This window comes from Lygodium microphyllum, chromosome 26, assembly GCF_053477565.2.
Source record: "Lygodium microphyllum isolate KBCC chromosome 26, Lygodium_microphyllum_v1.1.10, whole genome shotgun sequence".
Classification (NCBI taxonomy): Eukaryota; Viridiplantae; Streptophyta; class Polypodiopsida; order Schizaeales; family Lygodiaceae; genus Lygodium; species Lygodium microphyllum.
The window spans coordinates 7111278-7129084 of record NC_141160.1 but is presented as its reverse complement, the minus strand read 5'-3'; the positions used below and the strand labels follow the sequence as shown (position 1 = coordinate 7129084).

The 17807-nt window shown below is 39.6% G+C and overlaps 1 protein-coding gene across 1 annotated transcript; it reads right to left on the bottom strand.

Moving 5' to 3' along the window:
• Positions 1 to 2587: 2587 nt before the first annotated feature.
• On the bottom strand, positions 2588 to 4751 carry LOC148012976 (uncharacterized). The gene has a single exon (XM_087668310.1). It carries the CDS (start codon positions 4398 to 4400, stop codon positions 2682 to 2684), a length of 1719 nt encoding a protein of 572 aa, XP_087524436.1. The 5' UTR covers positions 4401 to 4751; the 3' UTR covers positions 2588 to 2681.
• Between the last annotated feature and the right edge of the window lie 13056 nt (positions 4752 to 17807).

The following is a 17807-nucleotide window of genomic DNA, read 5'->3' as shown; positions in this document are numbered from 1 at the left end:
GATGGATATCTTGGGTCTCTATATATGGTAAGGTCATGTCCCTATCAAACTCTCAAATTGTTGACGTAAAGACACTTTGAAGGTAAATGGTTGGGCCACAATTAATACCTCGAATGTGCTACCTATAAGTAGGAGTAGGCTTAATGCATTCAATTAGCTTCGTCAATTCTTGAGTTCAATATTCAAGGCTAGCCATTTAATTAAAAAATCTAGACTCTTTTTCATTCCCTTAATCTGTTTGTCCAATAGATGCTCTTCTTATCACTATTTGATTTTTTATTTAAATTGTTGACTCAAATCACCTCCCTAAAACTACATGGTCAAATCTAAAGTTATTACCTATGGTCACATATCATTGTAATCTCTAATACCATCAATATGGAAGCTTATGAGAGAACCTTCTTGGGAGGTTGTCTAAGTCCATGTATAATCTCTTTCAAAACCCTCAAATCCTAGGCACAATATCATTGCTTTATTCTTCTTTTCCTTTATTTTCTCTATGAGACTAATAATAAGGTCACCCTTGTTGCCAACCTTTGAGAATCTCTTAATGAAAAGATCCTTGAGTATGAAAAATCTTCTCTTCTTGGTGAAGTCCAAGTTAGTGAACAAGGTCCTACATTTCTCTTTGTAGCATAGGACGAAGGCTTTTGGTGACCATTTGTCGATTGCCATGAGACCATTAGCTTTACAAGCTATCCCAAATTGGTCTATGAAGCTATTCTAGGTTGTGAAGTAGGTTGCTGCTATCAATCGATCACTGGCTTTTGTAACAAAATCGTTCTTTAATATTTGATTTTTAATGAAGCTTGTGACTAAGTCCTCAAATATTCAAGCCACTTGAACATTGAGGATCAACTTTCTAATACTCTCCATCTCCTATGTTTGTTTCTAAAACTTGTTTAATTACGTGTAAATGACCTCTTAATGTTTGACTACAACTCTAGCTAGGGTTTTGCAACTATGTTGCTTAAGCATTTCTAGATGACCCCTTACTTCTAACTAAATCTCCTAAACAAATCAATGGTGCCCACTTTATGGAGTGCACTAGTTTATTTGCTTCTACTTCTATAAATAAGAGCCACTTTATGGAGTGCACTTATTTATTTGCTTCTACAGTAAGAACATGTTTAAAGGAATATTGTTCAAAGGGTGATTTTAAAAGGAATTTCCTTTATATGTACAAGTATTGTGGTGCCATAAACAAATTGATCCCCCAAAATATGATTGTGTGTGTGTGTGTGTGTGTGTGTGTGTGTGTGTGTGTGTGTGTAGAAAGTGGGTGATTGCAACCTTGATGATTGTACTCTAAGAAGAGGTGGACCTGATTAGTCAAGTAGCTTTCCAAGCTAATCTAAGGGTAGAAAAGTAGACACAAAACCCATCGATAGGTTTAGAACCTACATTGACAATGGTTGTGCCCTACTCAAGAGGGAAAACACGTCATCATCTTTCAACCAACTGCAAATTTGGTTTCTCTTAGTTCTTATGGGCTACCAAGTGGTCTACCTTGAGCAAGTGCTTGATACAAACTCTAATCCTAAATAGTAGAGTTGGAGTTTCCACAATCAACTAAGTCCATGGATATTGTGACTAAAGGAGTGTGCAAAAGAACTCCTAACTAAGTTAGATCCCCCACATACACACTAAGGAATGTTAATAATAAAAAAAGGGCACGCACCCCTATCAACTCTCTTATAAAGGAAGAACCACTTAAGGCCATTATCCCCTTGGAGATACATAGAATAGAAAACCATTGAAGGCCATCATCCCCATATGTAAATAACATAACTAATTGGAAGTGAAATCACTTATGTTAGCTACCAATATAATGAGTTATGTTATCATTTTATTTGTTCACATAATCTCTTAGAGAAAACTTGTATTGGTGATTGGTAGTGATGTATGAACACACTTAGGAATGCCAAAGTTCGACTCACTCTTAAGCTTTCCTCCTACTCTTGTTCATTTATGGCTGTATACATAATTATTGAACTTCTTTTTCATTACCTTTGGTAGTGGAGGGAGCTCTGCCTTAGCCTTCCCCCATTGTTAGTTGTGCTAATTCGGCTTTGCCCTCTTGTCATTTTGTCCAATGATGGTTGCCACCCGGGTGTTTTAGGTGGTTAATTAAGGTTTTGCTTGGTTCACCGATCTCTCCAAGAATGTGGAGTTCGCATGGAAAAATTAGCTAGTGTGTCTCCATCTTGCAATGGCTGTTTTATTTTTTAAGAAAGCAATTAGTATTGATTCTCTTTGTAAACCAAATACTGAAGTTGGCGTTTTTATGTATTGTACATTCTGCAAGGTAAAAAGCATAGCCACGTTAGCAACAGATATTTTGGGGTTACGAATGTACTGCACTGTTAGAATTCATGCAATTGGGCAGAATTGTGACAGGAAATTATTGAGGAGAAAGCTACATCAACTTCAGATATCGAGACTCGAGAGCTTCAAATCAAGTATGCGTTATCGAAGCATTTGATCCGAGAAAACTGTATTAGTCGAGAATAATCCAGCATCAAAACACTCAGCACCGTGCCACTTAGAATTAATACCGGCGCCAGTCAAAGCACTTGTTAGCGTATTAACGAAATCATCAGAATAGTCCATTGATTAGCACAGACAGCGAGAATTAGGAGAACATGCAAATTTCTCATTTGTACATTTGATGCTACATACTAAACCATCTTTCTCGCCAAATGGCTGGTGGATGAAGGGGCCACGACCCCAAAGAAGGGACCATGCACGAAGTTATGATGAGCTAGAGGCATGCAGGAATTAACAGAGGGTACCGGTGGGACGGTAGGGGCAGCGGAGGTGGAAGGAGGTGGCGATGGTGGTGCGCTATTAACTAATGCAGACGATGAGGCTCTTCTATCGAATTGCATTAACATTGCGGGATTCACGGAGGACATATAGCTGCGCACTTCCTTGGCCACCATGTCTCTCATGAGAACCAGGAGGCCCGCAGCTCCTGCGTCGCCGTATAAGCTGCTACTGGGTGATGCTGCAGTCGGCTGCATTAACATGGGACAGAGCACCTGCGCCACCGCTGTCTTGACGGCTGCACTCATCAGATCCAAGGCCTCCTCTGCTCTCACGTAGCCTCCCTCGGGCAGTAGTACATTATTGCCGGAAGAGGGCGTGCATACCGCAGGTGCAGTCGGAGGGGATTCAAGACTAGGTACCGCTCCTGCAGCGGAATTGCAAGAGGCGCTAGTGTAATTCGGAAGCGAGGAGTTATCATGTAGCTCTTGCGACGATGCCACGTATTGCCTCGTGCCGGGAAGTTTTCCTCCTGGAGGCGTCTGTTGCTTCATCTTCACCAAATTAGAGGCAGCTCCGCCATCGCCAGCATGGGAGTTCGGGGATGATGGCTCATCGGCGGCTTTCGCAGTTCTAGTAACAGAGCTGCTGCCGGGCGGGGAGAGCGAAAGAGAGGTTTGGGGATCCGTCGAGGAGCTCGAAGCGGCCTCCATAGTTGCATTAGCTGCTAAAGGAAAGGGAGCTGGTTTGATGATGCGCTCCACCATAACTGCAGCAGCTGGTGCGAACGGACTGGGGCGTAATGGCTGGAAAGGAGGAGGGGGGGGAGGAGGAGACGAGGAATGAGAGGCGAAGCCGCACGTGCGCGGGACGGGCTTGTAGACGTGCGGGGTGCCGACGGAGCGGAGGTCGCTGCGATCGGAGGTAGACTCGAGAGAGCGGTCGTCTTCGTCGTCGGCGACGTCTGGGCGGCTGCAGGGGCAGCAGCAGCTCAAGCCGACATTGATGTTGTGCGTGCGCTGCGGCTGCTGCTGCTTGGGCTTTTTGGCTGGGAGAGGCGACGGATCATCGTCCAGGTGACAGGCAGGGACGGGCCGCTTGAGGCCGGAGCTGGAGTGGAGGCTGGCGGCGGCAGCCTCGTCGTGATCGGGGGGAGGAGGCGGGGGCGAGAGCGAGGGCGAGGGCGACGATCGGAGGGCGGAAGGGGGCTGGGAAGGGGCGGCGCATCGGCGCTTGAGGGTGGAGTTCCAGTGGTTCTTGATGGCGTTGTCGGTGCGGCCGGGGAGGAGGCGGGCGATGGTGGCCCACTTGTTGCCGTGGTGGGCGTGGGCGTCCAGGATGAGGGCGTCCTCGGTGGCGGTGAAGGGGCGGTGCTCCACCTGCGGGCTCAGCTGGTTGCACCAGCGCAGCCGGCACGACTTCCCGGACCTCCCCGGGATGCCCTTGCTGATCAGCGACCAGTTCCGCGCCCCGTACCTCTCCACCAGCCTGTTCAGGCATGCATCCTCCTCGGGGCTCCACGGCCCTTTTATCTTATCCTGCACCACCCTACCAGTACTCTTATTATTGTTATTATCATCCCCCCCTTCCGCTCTCTCGCTGCTCATGCTGCTGCTAAACGTCGACGCCATAGAAGCTGCCTCGCCCTGCCGCTATCTTAATGCAATACCGTCGACACGATACACAGGATCTGCTTCACCTCTCTACCTATATACAAACGGAGATTAAGGGGGAGAAGAAGGAGGAGCTTCCAAAGGGGAGGAGGGGAGCAAGTTAACGGTCAGCACATTGAAAGCGTAGCAAGTTGCAACAGTCATCGCAGCGAGGCGCTGCTGCCCAGTGCCGCCTCTGCTTCTACTTCCTTCCCTACTTCTCTCGTAGAGAAGAAAATAAGGCTGTTGCGAGCTTATATAGGCATCCTTACCTGCCTACAATTAAACGTAAAAAGTGCGGCCTCCACCCCGCGGATTATATGGAGCCCATGCCATGCCCTTCCTCTCGCCATATGACCTCGCCCCCCGCCTCTGCCCCAACACGCCTTAACAACTGTTTTTATCCGGCGTCTCACCCCATCATGACCCCTTGTCAAGTCAATGCGCATTCCACAAAACCAAGCTAGACCAGAGTCACATGTAGAATTAGGCCGTGCAGCCACAAAAAGGCGGGTTCATACGGTCAACAAAATCCTTTGGACGCTTCTACCAACTTGATCAACAACTGTTTTGCAAGTGGTGTGGAGCTTGTGCTCAACTTCCCTTAAGCAATAATGGAAACCTGCCTTGCGTTAAGAAAGTGCCTCCTACAAGTTAGCATCACTTGTCCACACCTAACTAGAATCCCTAACCTCCGTGCAAAGCTTGGTTGAGTGAGGAGTGAGGCCTACTCCCTAGTCAAACTTGACCCTGGATGCTCCACATTGGAGAAAATATATTCCACCATGCAAGCCAAATGGTCTCCACAGGGGCATGCTCTATGCATTAGAGGTGTTAAAACACCCAACTTTTAAAGTTCTAGCAAAGAAAATATATTCCACCATGCAAGCCAAATGATCTCCACAGGGGCATGCTCTATGCATTGGAGGCGTTAAAACACCCTACTTTTAAAGTTCTAGCGAAGAACTCCCAACTCTTAAAGGCCCCCTAAAATGATATCAAAGCAAATGTAATTACGCACATGAGGAGGTGCAAGCGATAAGAGGAGGCAACATACCCTTTCACAAAAGAAAGGGCCCTCATAAAAAGGTTATTTAACATAAGCGTAGATAACCAACATATAAACCATAACTTGTATGTGTTCATATTATTACCACTTACAATATATGGCCAACGATTCGTTTCTTCGTAGGAACATCCATGGTAAGTGACAATTTGTTCATTATGGTTGGAAATGTGGATTTCGAACCACTCAATATCCAACAACTATGGAAGTAATAACGAAATTTGCTTGTGGCACTAAGTGAAACTCCCCCGCTCCTCAATTTCGAGCATGGCAAAAAATAAGGCATGAAGTACCATCTCTCTCCAACACAATTTGAAGAGTTTCCAAATTAAACTACGGGTGTTTCAAGTCCTTGTTTGCAATCTCAAAACCATAGAAACATCCCGATACACACAAAGTCACACAACTAACAAACATCTACTTAATGTGATCACTTTATCCAACATTGAATAGGTCTATAATAACTTTAACATCCCCTTGTTGGGTTCCTCGCCCCTAAAACAATAAAGACCAAATGTTGGAAAATGTAAGTTAGCATTGGTAGTTGAATTGATTTGATGGGGGAAGGAGTGGGTTGCATATTAAGCCACTCCTTGAACGACCTCAAGGAAATGATGTAAAGAGTATCCAAATGTTCATTCAACTAAATAACAGAAAATGACGTAAAGATCACCCAAATGTTCATTCAACTATGTAACAAAAACTTTAGTTCGTTGCAATAAGTGCATCTTTGAAGAGTAATCTTCGATATTGAAGCATACAAACCAAGATGCTCAGTCTCCTTACTCAAATATTGGCAATCTCTTATAATTGTAACATCCAGTTACGGAGTTTAAGAGCTAGTGGAAGGCCCACATAAAATGCAATATAAATAAGAAAGGGACACATGTATTGAACACACACACACACACCTCTTAAGTGTGTATGGTACTAAAAGCATAATAGTTGTTATCATGTCTTGATTTTTAGCGTTATGGTGGAATAATTGTCACTTTACTTCACTTACCATAAGGAATAAGGTCACAAATGAGTTTCTCCATGATGTCACACAACGTGACAATCTTATAACATCATTCCACTCTAGAAGAATTAGAATATTGTAAACCTTCAAATAACAATGAGGAAATCTACAAAACCTTAGCAAATGTAAATAATGTAGGAATGCATTACCTAAATACATTATCCTACTACCTTGTATGAGGCAATTGAGGCATTGATCATTGTAAGAAATTGTGATATGCATTAAAAGATGGTGGTACACATAATATCCACTGCCTAACCAACTAGTAATATCTATGTGACAAATTTGAGGTGAATATGAGGTTAACTAACCAACTAGTAATATCTATGTGACAAATTTGAGGTGAATATGAGGTTAACTAACCTAGATCCTTAGTATAGATGAAGCTTACCTCAAGGTTACGTTCAACCATTCTGCAGTCTAGATGGGGCTACTAGGGAAAGACATCCTTGCACATCAGTTTCCTAAGTGCTTCAAGTTGAGGTGATTTTGGAGGATAAAATAAAGGTAACTTTAAATTCCAATTTTGTCCTTCTACGTATGACACATCCGTTGAGAATTAAGATGTTTGAGTTAGTAGTAGTTGAATTGGACCAAAATCTATTTATTGTTTTCACATGCAATAACAAGTTTATTGAATTAATACATACATGTGATTATATGTAAGGCATGGGACTTCCCGTGCTAATGCATTGAAGGATTGATGAGAACTCTTTTCTTGTGTGGTAGAGTAACACATGACTAAGCTTAAAGAGGCTTCTTTGATTACATTTGTTGTACTCCTTACCAAATGGGCATGGAAGCTTCCATGACCATGCTTTGTCTATTGGTTGTCAAATAAGGTGTCATGCAAGGGTTGAATCATTAAATTGGATTAAAGTCCACATACTTTCTACCCATGCATGAACAACTTTACTAAACTAAATTATAAGGGTAGCCATACTTAGGGGGAGGGCTACTTATGCAAATATGATGGGAGCCATCTTTTATGTGATAGGGTATGCACATGGTTAAGGTTAGATAGACTTCATGAACACCTAAAGGCCACACAAGTTTTAGCACCAGTGAGTTGGTAGAGCCCCAATGTGGATTTCATTAGTCAATTAAGGGGAAGGGTTGGGGCATTTTTTGATTGTCAAGTTAATGTTTGAAGTCCAAATGGGTATATACTCACTCACCATTTTAACATAAAAAAGTTTTCCACCATCTAAGGGATAAGATGAATGGTGATGATAAATTCTTCTTGAAAAAGAATGGAGATGTGGGTCCCCTTACATGATTTGGGTTGTTTTAAATAAGAAAGCATGATCATGGGAAAGCTACAACTAGTGATTGTTACAGCTTCTAGTGGGCCAAAGCTTGAAAAGGCTTTAGTTCCACAAACCCTTGAAGAGGCTAGAGAGATATGGGTGCAGCTAGAATTTTCTTTCACTTTGCAAAGTTGCTCTAGAGCTTTTCTTCTTTTGGCTTGATCTCTTGAAAGTTCTCACTTGAAAAGTTGGTGCACATTTGTGTTTAGGTCTAGATTAGTAGTCCCCACCATGGAATAAAATTATCTCAAATGCTATGAAGGCTCTCATTGTATATCAAAGGGTAGGGCCCAAGCAAGATGTGTAATGGAATGCATTGGGCTAAGATGTACTACATTAAGTTATGTTGTGTACAAGTGAGATAAGCAATGCAGAATGTCCAAAACATAATGATAGGAAACCACTGCATAGCATGGGATATGAGACACAATTGAATAAGGTAGAACAACCTACATGTAAGCTTTGACTAATGCATGTTTTATTATTGGTAGATAATCTTTGTTTCACAAAAAGTATTGAACATAACTAGAGTTTGTAAAAGACCGAGGTTCTGTATCAAGTGAATCGTTTAATTTCCAAAAAAGATCTTGAGAATTCCGAAGGGAGGCTTTGGAGTTCGGAATTGAAAGGTTATTTGAGCTACAACGCAACGGAAAGACCTGCAAAAGCCCGAGAAAAAACCTAGATAGCTAAAGGTTTTTTGTATTGGCTTTAAGGAATGTTATTCATGGACACTAGCCATGACCTGAGGAGGGAGTGGAGGCTGGAGCCTCTTTGGCTCTGCACTGTGAGTGTGAACACAAGCATAGAAGAGTTAGGCACAAGTTCCAAGTAGGGGGCAGGGACCCTACATTATGCAAAGGGCCACCATCATCATCATCATCATCATCATAGTACACATAGACCCATGCTATGATTCAACACCCCGGTCAGCCGGGCTTGTACAGCTGGATTTGAACACGTGGACGATTCCCACTCGCAGTGGGGGCTCACAAGTTGACAAAGCCAGGTTGGCCCAAAAAAAAAAGAAAAGAAAAGAAAATAAGCAGCAGTTTTTAAGGAAAAAAATATATAAATCTCCCCTGCGCCCGACAATGACGCGTACCGTCCTGCTCCTCTCGCTGCAGACCAAGCGAGAGCGGGGCCGTTGATGGGAAGGGCGAACGGACGGCATCGGAAGCCGCCAGCCTGTCGGTGTTGCATGAAGGGCCGTCCGATCGCGGGGTTCCAGGCTGGAGGCCCCCCCCCGGGGCCTCGTAACGGCGACTGTTGCGCCAGCGCGGCATCTAACGCCGACCGTTAGCGCGCCGTTATGGTAGTTGCCGTTTGACGTGTTCGGTCTGGACTCTGGTGGTGGAGTCTCGTCGCTCGAGACTCCTTTCCTCTTTCTCGCCCTGCACTTTTTGGACGCAATTTCTGGACGGAGGAAAAGAACAGGGAAAATCGATTTTCCAGTGGTTTTACGCTTTTTTCCCCTTAGAATAATAAATGGGAGTATACCAGATTTCAATGATGGAGATCCGGGGATCAGGTAGACGCCCATGTTTGGCATTCAAAACATGTCCTGCCTTTTTCCTCCTTTTTCCCGGCTCACAATCATTCACTCTGTGGTGTAAAAACAGAAAGGCCAAGAGTATGGGACGCCATCTCTCTCTCTCTCTCTCTCTCTCTCTCCCCACCCCAAAAAGCCATGGGTTATGGGCCTTGTCACTAGGTAGTAGACCACTGTTGCATTGGTAATTGGAGTGTCATCACCTTGGTTGTGTTCCTTCCGTAACACATGAGACGAGAGAGAGAGAGAGAGTCTGAGGACTCTCTCTCTCTCTCTCTCTCTCTCTCTCTCTCTCAGGCATGCACGGCCCTTCTTGGCCCCGCCATAGAGGCAAAGGTTACCCTAAACACTCCTTCCTTCCTTCTCTTCAACCCTCCTCGGAGTCTGCACATTCTTATTTCACAATGTCACATTAGCATCAGAGAGCTCTAGCCTCTCCCCTTCATGAGTCATCATAAGGGCAACAAAGTTTGGTCCCTTCATCAATGGGATAAAGATTCCAAGCATTTCCCGGAAATCGTTCCCCCTCGTCGCCGATACAAAAACCTTCAACCTTTGACAATTTCCTGGGTTTTCTAGGTCTTTTTGTCACACGATAATCAAATTGACCCTACTTTTTTTTTTTTTTGGAGAATACAATAATATGTATTAAAAAAGAAAAGGGAAGATGTTTACATATCACTATGTTCCTATAGTCTGGGGTTAGACTTCTTGAGAAAAAGAACGACCCTACATTTTACAGATAAAAAACCGTCTCTCCAGAGATGTCAATGTACTTTTCCAAATTTTACAATTCACCCAACACATTATTGCTTGCTTTTTTTGTGAGCACTAATCGAGAGTCAGCTACACTGCTAATATCAAACCTGCTATTGTGCGAGTTGAACCTTCTTGGTAGGGGAACTCAAAATACTCAAAGCTTAACAATGCCTACTTTTGAATTGCAGTGCTTTGAAATGCCATTTTGTTCTTATTTAACACAGTGTTATGGAGAGATGCATCATGCATATAGCATGGGCATGCTTGGCCACCACACTCGCTCCAATCAAGGAGATAGAGGCATCCCATCAGTCATTGCAAGTCTCAAACCGTACACATTCTCTAAAAGAGTATCTCCATGTAAGCGAACTAGCAACCATTTCAATGTAGCATATTATAAGTTTTTTCAATTCAATAGGTTTCTCACTCTCCACTTAAGAATTGGTCGTTAACTACAAATTAGGCTTTAGTCTTTTATAGGAGCTCAAGTAGAGGAAACTTTGTTTAGGGGTCAAGTGCACGGGGCAAATAAGTTTGTTGTAAATTTTAGTTAATAGAGATAGAAAAACTTTTGGGAATGGTTGCACATACATTTGTATCCCAAGGGAATGAATTTAAAAATGTGTATTGATTGAGCAAAGTTGGAAGGGATAACACACTTTTCTAATTACATTAATGTAGCAATATAACGCAAACAAAACCTAAATTCTAGCAAAGCCAAACTATAGCTTTTTAAACCTTATAATCAAGTCCATTGTTTATGAAAGGTTCTAGACTTGCAAATATTTGTTATCGTCATTCTTGGTTGTTTCCCAAACAAATTCGAAAGGTGCACCAAGTCTATTTGTATGGCTTGTCTAGGAGTCTACAGGAAGGCCAACAATGCAAAGCACAAATTTAGAAGCCACAATGTGAACCTATACACAAAAGGCATACATTTGAACGGATCAAATTGATGTATCATAACCAAGAGAAGGGCACCATTGGGTTAGAAAAAAGGATCATCAAGCCACCGAGTTGAGGTGCTAGTACAACTATGAAAGATGACTACAAAGGAGAAGGCTTGAAATGAGGTTAGAAAAAGCCCATACATTCAATATAAATGGCAAATGGTAGAAGGGAGGTTTCATCACCATATATCAACCTATAAAAGTTAGGAAACTAGTTTAGGAAATGCTTTATTGAAAATTTATTAAAATCAAGTTCCCATGTCCAAGGGACCACATGGTTGTGAACTTTTCTATAACCTATTCGAGTCTATGTGGAGCTTGTGAGTCATTTGTGTCCACTAGAGAACTAATGTTATACATGCTCAAAATCTGAGCATAATAATTTTGAGCCTCACTTCTTTCTCCAAAATATGTTTCTAAGTTTTCTACCAATGAGCATGAGACATTTAACAATGGGTCCTTCTATGTCATGAATGTCCTTGCAAGATATGGTGTTGCTTGAACCATCAACAACTATTACAAGGGTGTAGAAGTTCCTAGTAAATATTGTGTGGCCAAAAAATTGATGCTTTGGACATTACTCATCCATATATTATGTTCCTTTTGAAGGACTTAATCTCTCTTGTCACCAAAAGTGCCTTTTAAGGTCATTTTGTTGTAAGTTCACCCAAGCTTATGCCAACAATTTTAAAGTGCAAATATGCGTATGACGGTATCCAATTTTATGGTTTTACCATACAAACATAAACTACTCCAAGGCAAAAGCATGGTGAGTATGTCAAAATAAATAACGCTATACTATTCTCTTTTAGTAACATAGATCTAGACAACAAAATACATTTATTCTTATAGTTCATAGAAGTAACATTATCCTATTGTCTTTTAGTAATGATGTAGATATATATTTAATTGGTATGACCATTTGATTCTTTGAGCAAACATATCACAACATAATTGCTTAGGTGGTTAGCAATGTTTTTACAAAACCCAAGTGCAATAATTATACAGAACAAGGTGGGTCTTAGAATGTGATGGTGAGATTTTAGCTTCACTCTCTTTATGTGCCTTATTATTGAGTGGCTTGTGAGTGTCTTAAAGCCACAACATTGCTTTATTTGCCACATCATGCCATAGCCTATCCTCACTCCACATAATCTCCCATATATGTTAATCTATCATAATCGAAGATATATTTCAATCATTTGAAGTATGTCCAAATACTTGCAAGTAGGCATAAGTGGCGTACACGTCAAAGGACTTAACCAACCTTGAGGATAACTATTAGGGTACCTTTCTTTGCGAAGTTTCATAGATCGCGTTACATATCACTATCCATGTGGGATCACGTACAATCCCATTTTTGAGCTCAATCTTTTTCCCTATTATGAAGGCATTACACACATATTCTATGTTGTCTTCCTCCATTTGGTCTTGGTGGATATTCTTATAGTTTTCACTATAGTCATGGTATGTATTAGGTCTCCCTTAATCAAAGCCCCTTATGAGTCAATGGGTTGAGACATTTTCTTTTGAGCATGAGAAGACATAGTGGGTCTTCATACTTACCATGTACCTTTAAAAGAATTTGTATGCAAAGTATTATTGCTTCCTTTGCCTTATTAATCTTCATTACTATTATTGTGCTTTCATTTGTACGGATGCTATTTATTCTCCTAACCAACTAACCACCTCACAACACACTTAACCTTTCTTTTTGTACCATTAGATATATTGTGCTTATCCTTTCTAACCAACTAACCACCATAAGATAGAGACAAGGTCAATATCTTGTAACGATATAGGCACTTTGTACTTGAACAAAGAGCTAGTTAAGGCTCTATTAAAGTATAACACTATTTTGTAATAACTGAATTCTAAACCTCTATCTCACCCTAACATTTTGATTCATTGGACAAATAAAAACAAAGTTGGCGGCAAGCTACCTTCCCAAGGGTAATATGGCCTATTAAAGAAATTTGATGTTTTCGAATATTCAAAATGCTACAAATCTTTCATAATAGATCCATGCATACCTATTGAATATCACATTTGTTTAATTTTAGTTTGAAATTGGAAATGTACACTACCATTAGGATATTGAAAAGAATAATAATACTGGCTCTTTGCACGTGGAAATGGGTTTAACACAATTTCTTGTTAACTCAAAAAGGCTTGATTGTAAGCAAGTGCATTTTGTGTAAGTTTCTTATAGAGGAGCAACACATATACACAAAGACTTATGCGACTATCTTTTGGTGTTAGAAGATACAGAAAGGAAGCAATTCTACTAAATGCTATAAAGCTAGTAATTTTAGTACTACCTTTTTCTTGTAGTTTTGGTATATAATGGAAGCTGATGTAAGAACATGTGGTTAGCATGTGGTGCCCTTGTTAAATAACTTGGAGCATTAGGACACCATGTCCTCTATGTACTATGGGTTACTTTAGACTTGCACTAAACATTCAAAGAACTGATCTTGTTGTGAGGCCACAATGTTTTTTTATTTTGATATATTAATTGTGCACGTGCATCTTAATATCATAGTAGTTTTGAATGCTTGTTAGTGGCTCTAGCAATTGAAATGAAGATAGTTTTTGTGAAATCCAATGTCAAGTCTACATTGAAGTTTCTAAAATAAGCAATTATAGTAAAGTAACAAAAGGAGGAAACATATCTATGCTAATGCAAATACACACGTGCAAGCTTTGTCAGTATGACTTCTACTATGATAGCTAATAGTAATTAAACGGTTTATTCTAATGAATGAACTCCTCTTGATGTTCGTAATCTAGGATAATGCTTATGTTTTTATTGTAATAGGCACATGTGTGTGAGAACCCATATCTTTCTTTTTCCGACAAGAAGTTCATGGACAAGTGTGTTTTCAACTAAGGACCAATTAGCAATGATGGTTGAACATTTCAACTTTCCTCAAGGGAAGTCAGAGAAAGAAAATTAAAATGTTGGACCATACTTCAAGGATTCAAAACACATATCATTGGTATAAATAATTCATATTTTAAGTAGTCACAATGCTAGGGAGAAGTTGTTCTCCATTGGGAATATAATTTCTTTTTAATTTACATTCTTGTTGCTTAAAAAGAAGTTATTCTCTCGTGCAAATGCCAAACATTAATACTCTATGCTCTTGTTTGTAAAAAAGAAGACTTGTGTGTGATTACCGGGAACCTTCCTAACATATAACTTAATGCATGTGGTTGTGGAGCACATGCAACCAAGTACACATATAGCCGAGAGTGCCTCGTGAAGGAAAAAATGATGCAATTATGTAGGGTCTCAAGGTGACAAATGCTTAAAGTATTTCATAAGTATATGGGATAGTTTTAATGTTCTCAAATGTATTGTTTCTTTTCTAGTTCTTCCTAAGGACCTAACATGACATCCACACAATCTAAACATTAACATATATAACCGCTCTATTTTCAAGGGTATGAATGAATCATTGCAATTATTTCCACTAACTTTAATATCTATATTTAGTATAGATACTATGTATACTTTCTTATTCATTAAGAGCAAAGAATATTTGACAATGTATACTTTCTTATGCATCAAAATCACAGTATATTTGTAGCTATGACTTACTATCTTATGCCAAAGTAGCTTTTAAGACGTACTAATATGCTAGTTTTATGGAACTCCATTACCGTTACATGCATTATTTACAATACAATTTCAAAGCTATTATCAATATTGGTAAAAATCTTATAGTTGATAACTAGGTTGAATGGTGTTACGATGATGGGGGGTGCCTCTATCTAATTATGCCTATCCAAATTCTTTTGTTTTTAATCATGACATAGTTACATAGAAGACCATGGAGTCATGAGAAACTCACAAGCTCAAATGAGCTTTCCTTTAGACTCAGGGAAGTTACTATATGTATATCCTCTACATCACGTGCGTTCAAGGCCTATTTATAAATATCCTTATTTGTGAATTTTTTTGAATAAAATATAACCCTTTCTATTTAATCTGTAAATAGACCCTTCATATTACACCCTTTTATATGTAAAAAATGTATAAAAAGTGTATTTTAAAAATTACCTTATTTTGAACCCACGTGATGCACACATATATTCATGAGTAACTTACAAGAGCCTTTAGATTGAGAGAAACCTTGCAATAATTGATTAAGCCTTAAATCAGTGTGTTTTAACAATGCCAACACTAGACGTATAAAATGTTTGAAAAAAATTGAAGCGTTTCTCATTTGATTTGACCATATTATGTGCCATCTCTTCTATTTCCACTCTTTTTTATAGCTCTCTCCTTTTCTCTAGCACTCTCAAGATTTTGGCTATATTCAACATAAGAGAGTAAATTCATCTTCTCTAAAATGTTTTAGCTTCTTTTGGTAGGAGTGATCTCATTAGCTTGTTATATGAGGGACCTCTCTTATGCTCTTGGGAGAGGATGCTAGAGGAGAATGCCTCTCGGACTAGTAGTATAGAGTGAGGAGAGAGTAGTTTGATAAGTATTAGAATGTAGTGAAACCTTTGGTGTGCTAATAAGAAATATTATGAATACACATGATTTAGACATTCATTTTCTTAGCTTTGAGGAGAGAGTGGTTCAATAAGTATTAGAACACAATGAAAACCTTCGCTGTGTTAATGATTAGGAATGTTATGAATACACAGGATTTAGATATTCATTGTGTTAGATTTGAGTGAATAGCATATGTTGAACATCTCCTTTACCTCCTTCTCAAGGAAACTTCTCTCTCTCTCTCTCTCTCTATCTCTCTCCTTCCCTTCCTCTCTCTCCCTTGCTCTAATCCCTTTGGTTGATACACTTGCTAATCAAAAAACATATTTGTCTATGTAATCATCTATAACTATTCAATTCTATATTTTAGAGATCTCATTTTCCTTTTGTGTTCTTAGCACACCATCCTACAATGGTGCATTAGATTTGCAATTGTATGTTTGTTGTTCTTGTTTTGGAAATATTAGCGTTAACCCATGGTGGCAATAGAACAAGCAAAGGAAAAGGAGACTAACAAAAAAAGGAGAAGAGTAGTGAAGAAGAAGCACAAGGGCGAAAGCCCAATGGCATAAATGTTTTGAAATGACCTCAAATAATTAATTGCTCATGTTATAATTTTTTGTAAGGGTTATTGGGCATATGCTTGTGCAAGTTGTCAAAAAGTCCCATAGAATTATGGAAAGGATATTGTGATCCTAAAGGTAAGAGTCTCAAGGCCAAAAGGCCATTTAAATTGCCAATCCACAATTGGATGCCCAATGTAAATGAGAGTCCCCAAAAAGTTTCCATGTATATAATCTTGAAAAATTTAATAGAAGAATCATTCTTATAAGTGTGCTAAAGTTGCTCTCTTGCTAATGTTTTAGTTTTTTCTTTCATTGATAAATTTTATATATATATATATATATATATATATATATATATATATAGAGAGAGAGAGAGAGAGAGAGAGAGAGAGAGAGAGAGAGAGAGAGAGAGAGAGAGAGAGAGAGAGAGAGAGAGAGAGAGAGAGAGAGAGAGAGAGAGAGAGAGAGAGAGAGAGAGAGAGAGAGAGAGAGAGAGAGAGAGTGTGTGTGTGTGTGTGTGTGTGAGGAACAAGGGTGAAGGAGTCTTGACTTCTCCATCATCTAGACTGTTTTGGGGTATTCCTCTCTCGAGTAAGTTACTCATTAATATATGTGTGCATCATGTGGGTTCAAAATAAGGTATGTTTAAAATAACAATTTTTACATACATAGGGGTTATTTACAGATTGAATAGAAAAGGGTTACGTTTTATTTAGGAAAAATTCACAAATAAGGATATTTATAAATAGACCTTGAACACACGTGATGTAGAGGATATACATATAGTAACTTCCCCAAGTTTCCTCTTCTACTATGGTAGTAGAATAAATAAGAGATTATTAGGGTGAAAGACACTCTCTTGGAACCTTCCAATGGATTTATTGGTTAATGTGGGCTGATTTGGTACCATACTATCAATAAGTAACTTTGGGCTTGTTTTTTAGCCTCATACCTATTGTTTGATGCTTGATCTTTTATATGGCAAACATTGAATGTTATGGGCTAAATCAAATTGTATTTTCTTTGAGTCATAGCCTTAGATTCATAGTCTATATGTGGATGCATATGCTAGGCAGAGATTGAGCACAAGCTCGTATGTGAGAAATTTAGTCTATAGTTGGAATTCATTTGTCTCTTGGTTTTCGATTGCTTCTTGCCTCCTTCTTTCATAGATTTCTTTTCTCCATGCGGTAATCTCTTCTTACTTGAGTTTTGGTGGCTTTTAGCTCGGGGGGTTCACTATATATATATCCTCTATATAACGTGCATTCATGGCCTATTTATAAATATCCTGATCTTTGAATTTTTCTTGAATAAAAGACAACCCTTTTCTATTCAATCTGTAAGTAACCCCTTTATATGACACCCTTATGTATGTAAAAAAAGTATGAAAATGGTGTTTTAAAAACCCCTTATTTTGAACTCACGTTATATATACATATATTTATGAGTGACCTCCCTGAGGCTTTTAGCCATATGCATTTAATCCCCTTGACATCCTTGGTGAACTCGACATGAAAGACTGAAGGAAGAGATTAGTGATATGGTGAATGCTACAAGTTTCGGTTCATTTGTAGGTTCATCTAATGAAGTTAGGCAATTATTCCAAACCTTTATTATGTATTTGCAATAGCAACAACAATAGTTGT

What these genes read in the sequence shown, in the direction of transcription:
- LOC148012976 (XM_087668310.1), bottom strand. Translation starts at nt 4,400, where the DNA reads ATGGCGTCGACGTTTAGCAGCAGCATGAGCAGCGAGAGAGCGGAAGGG.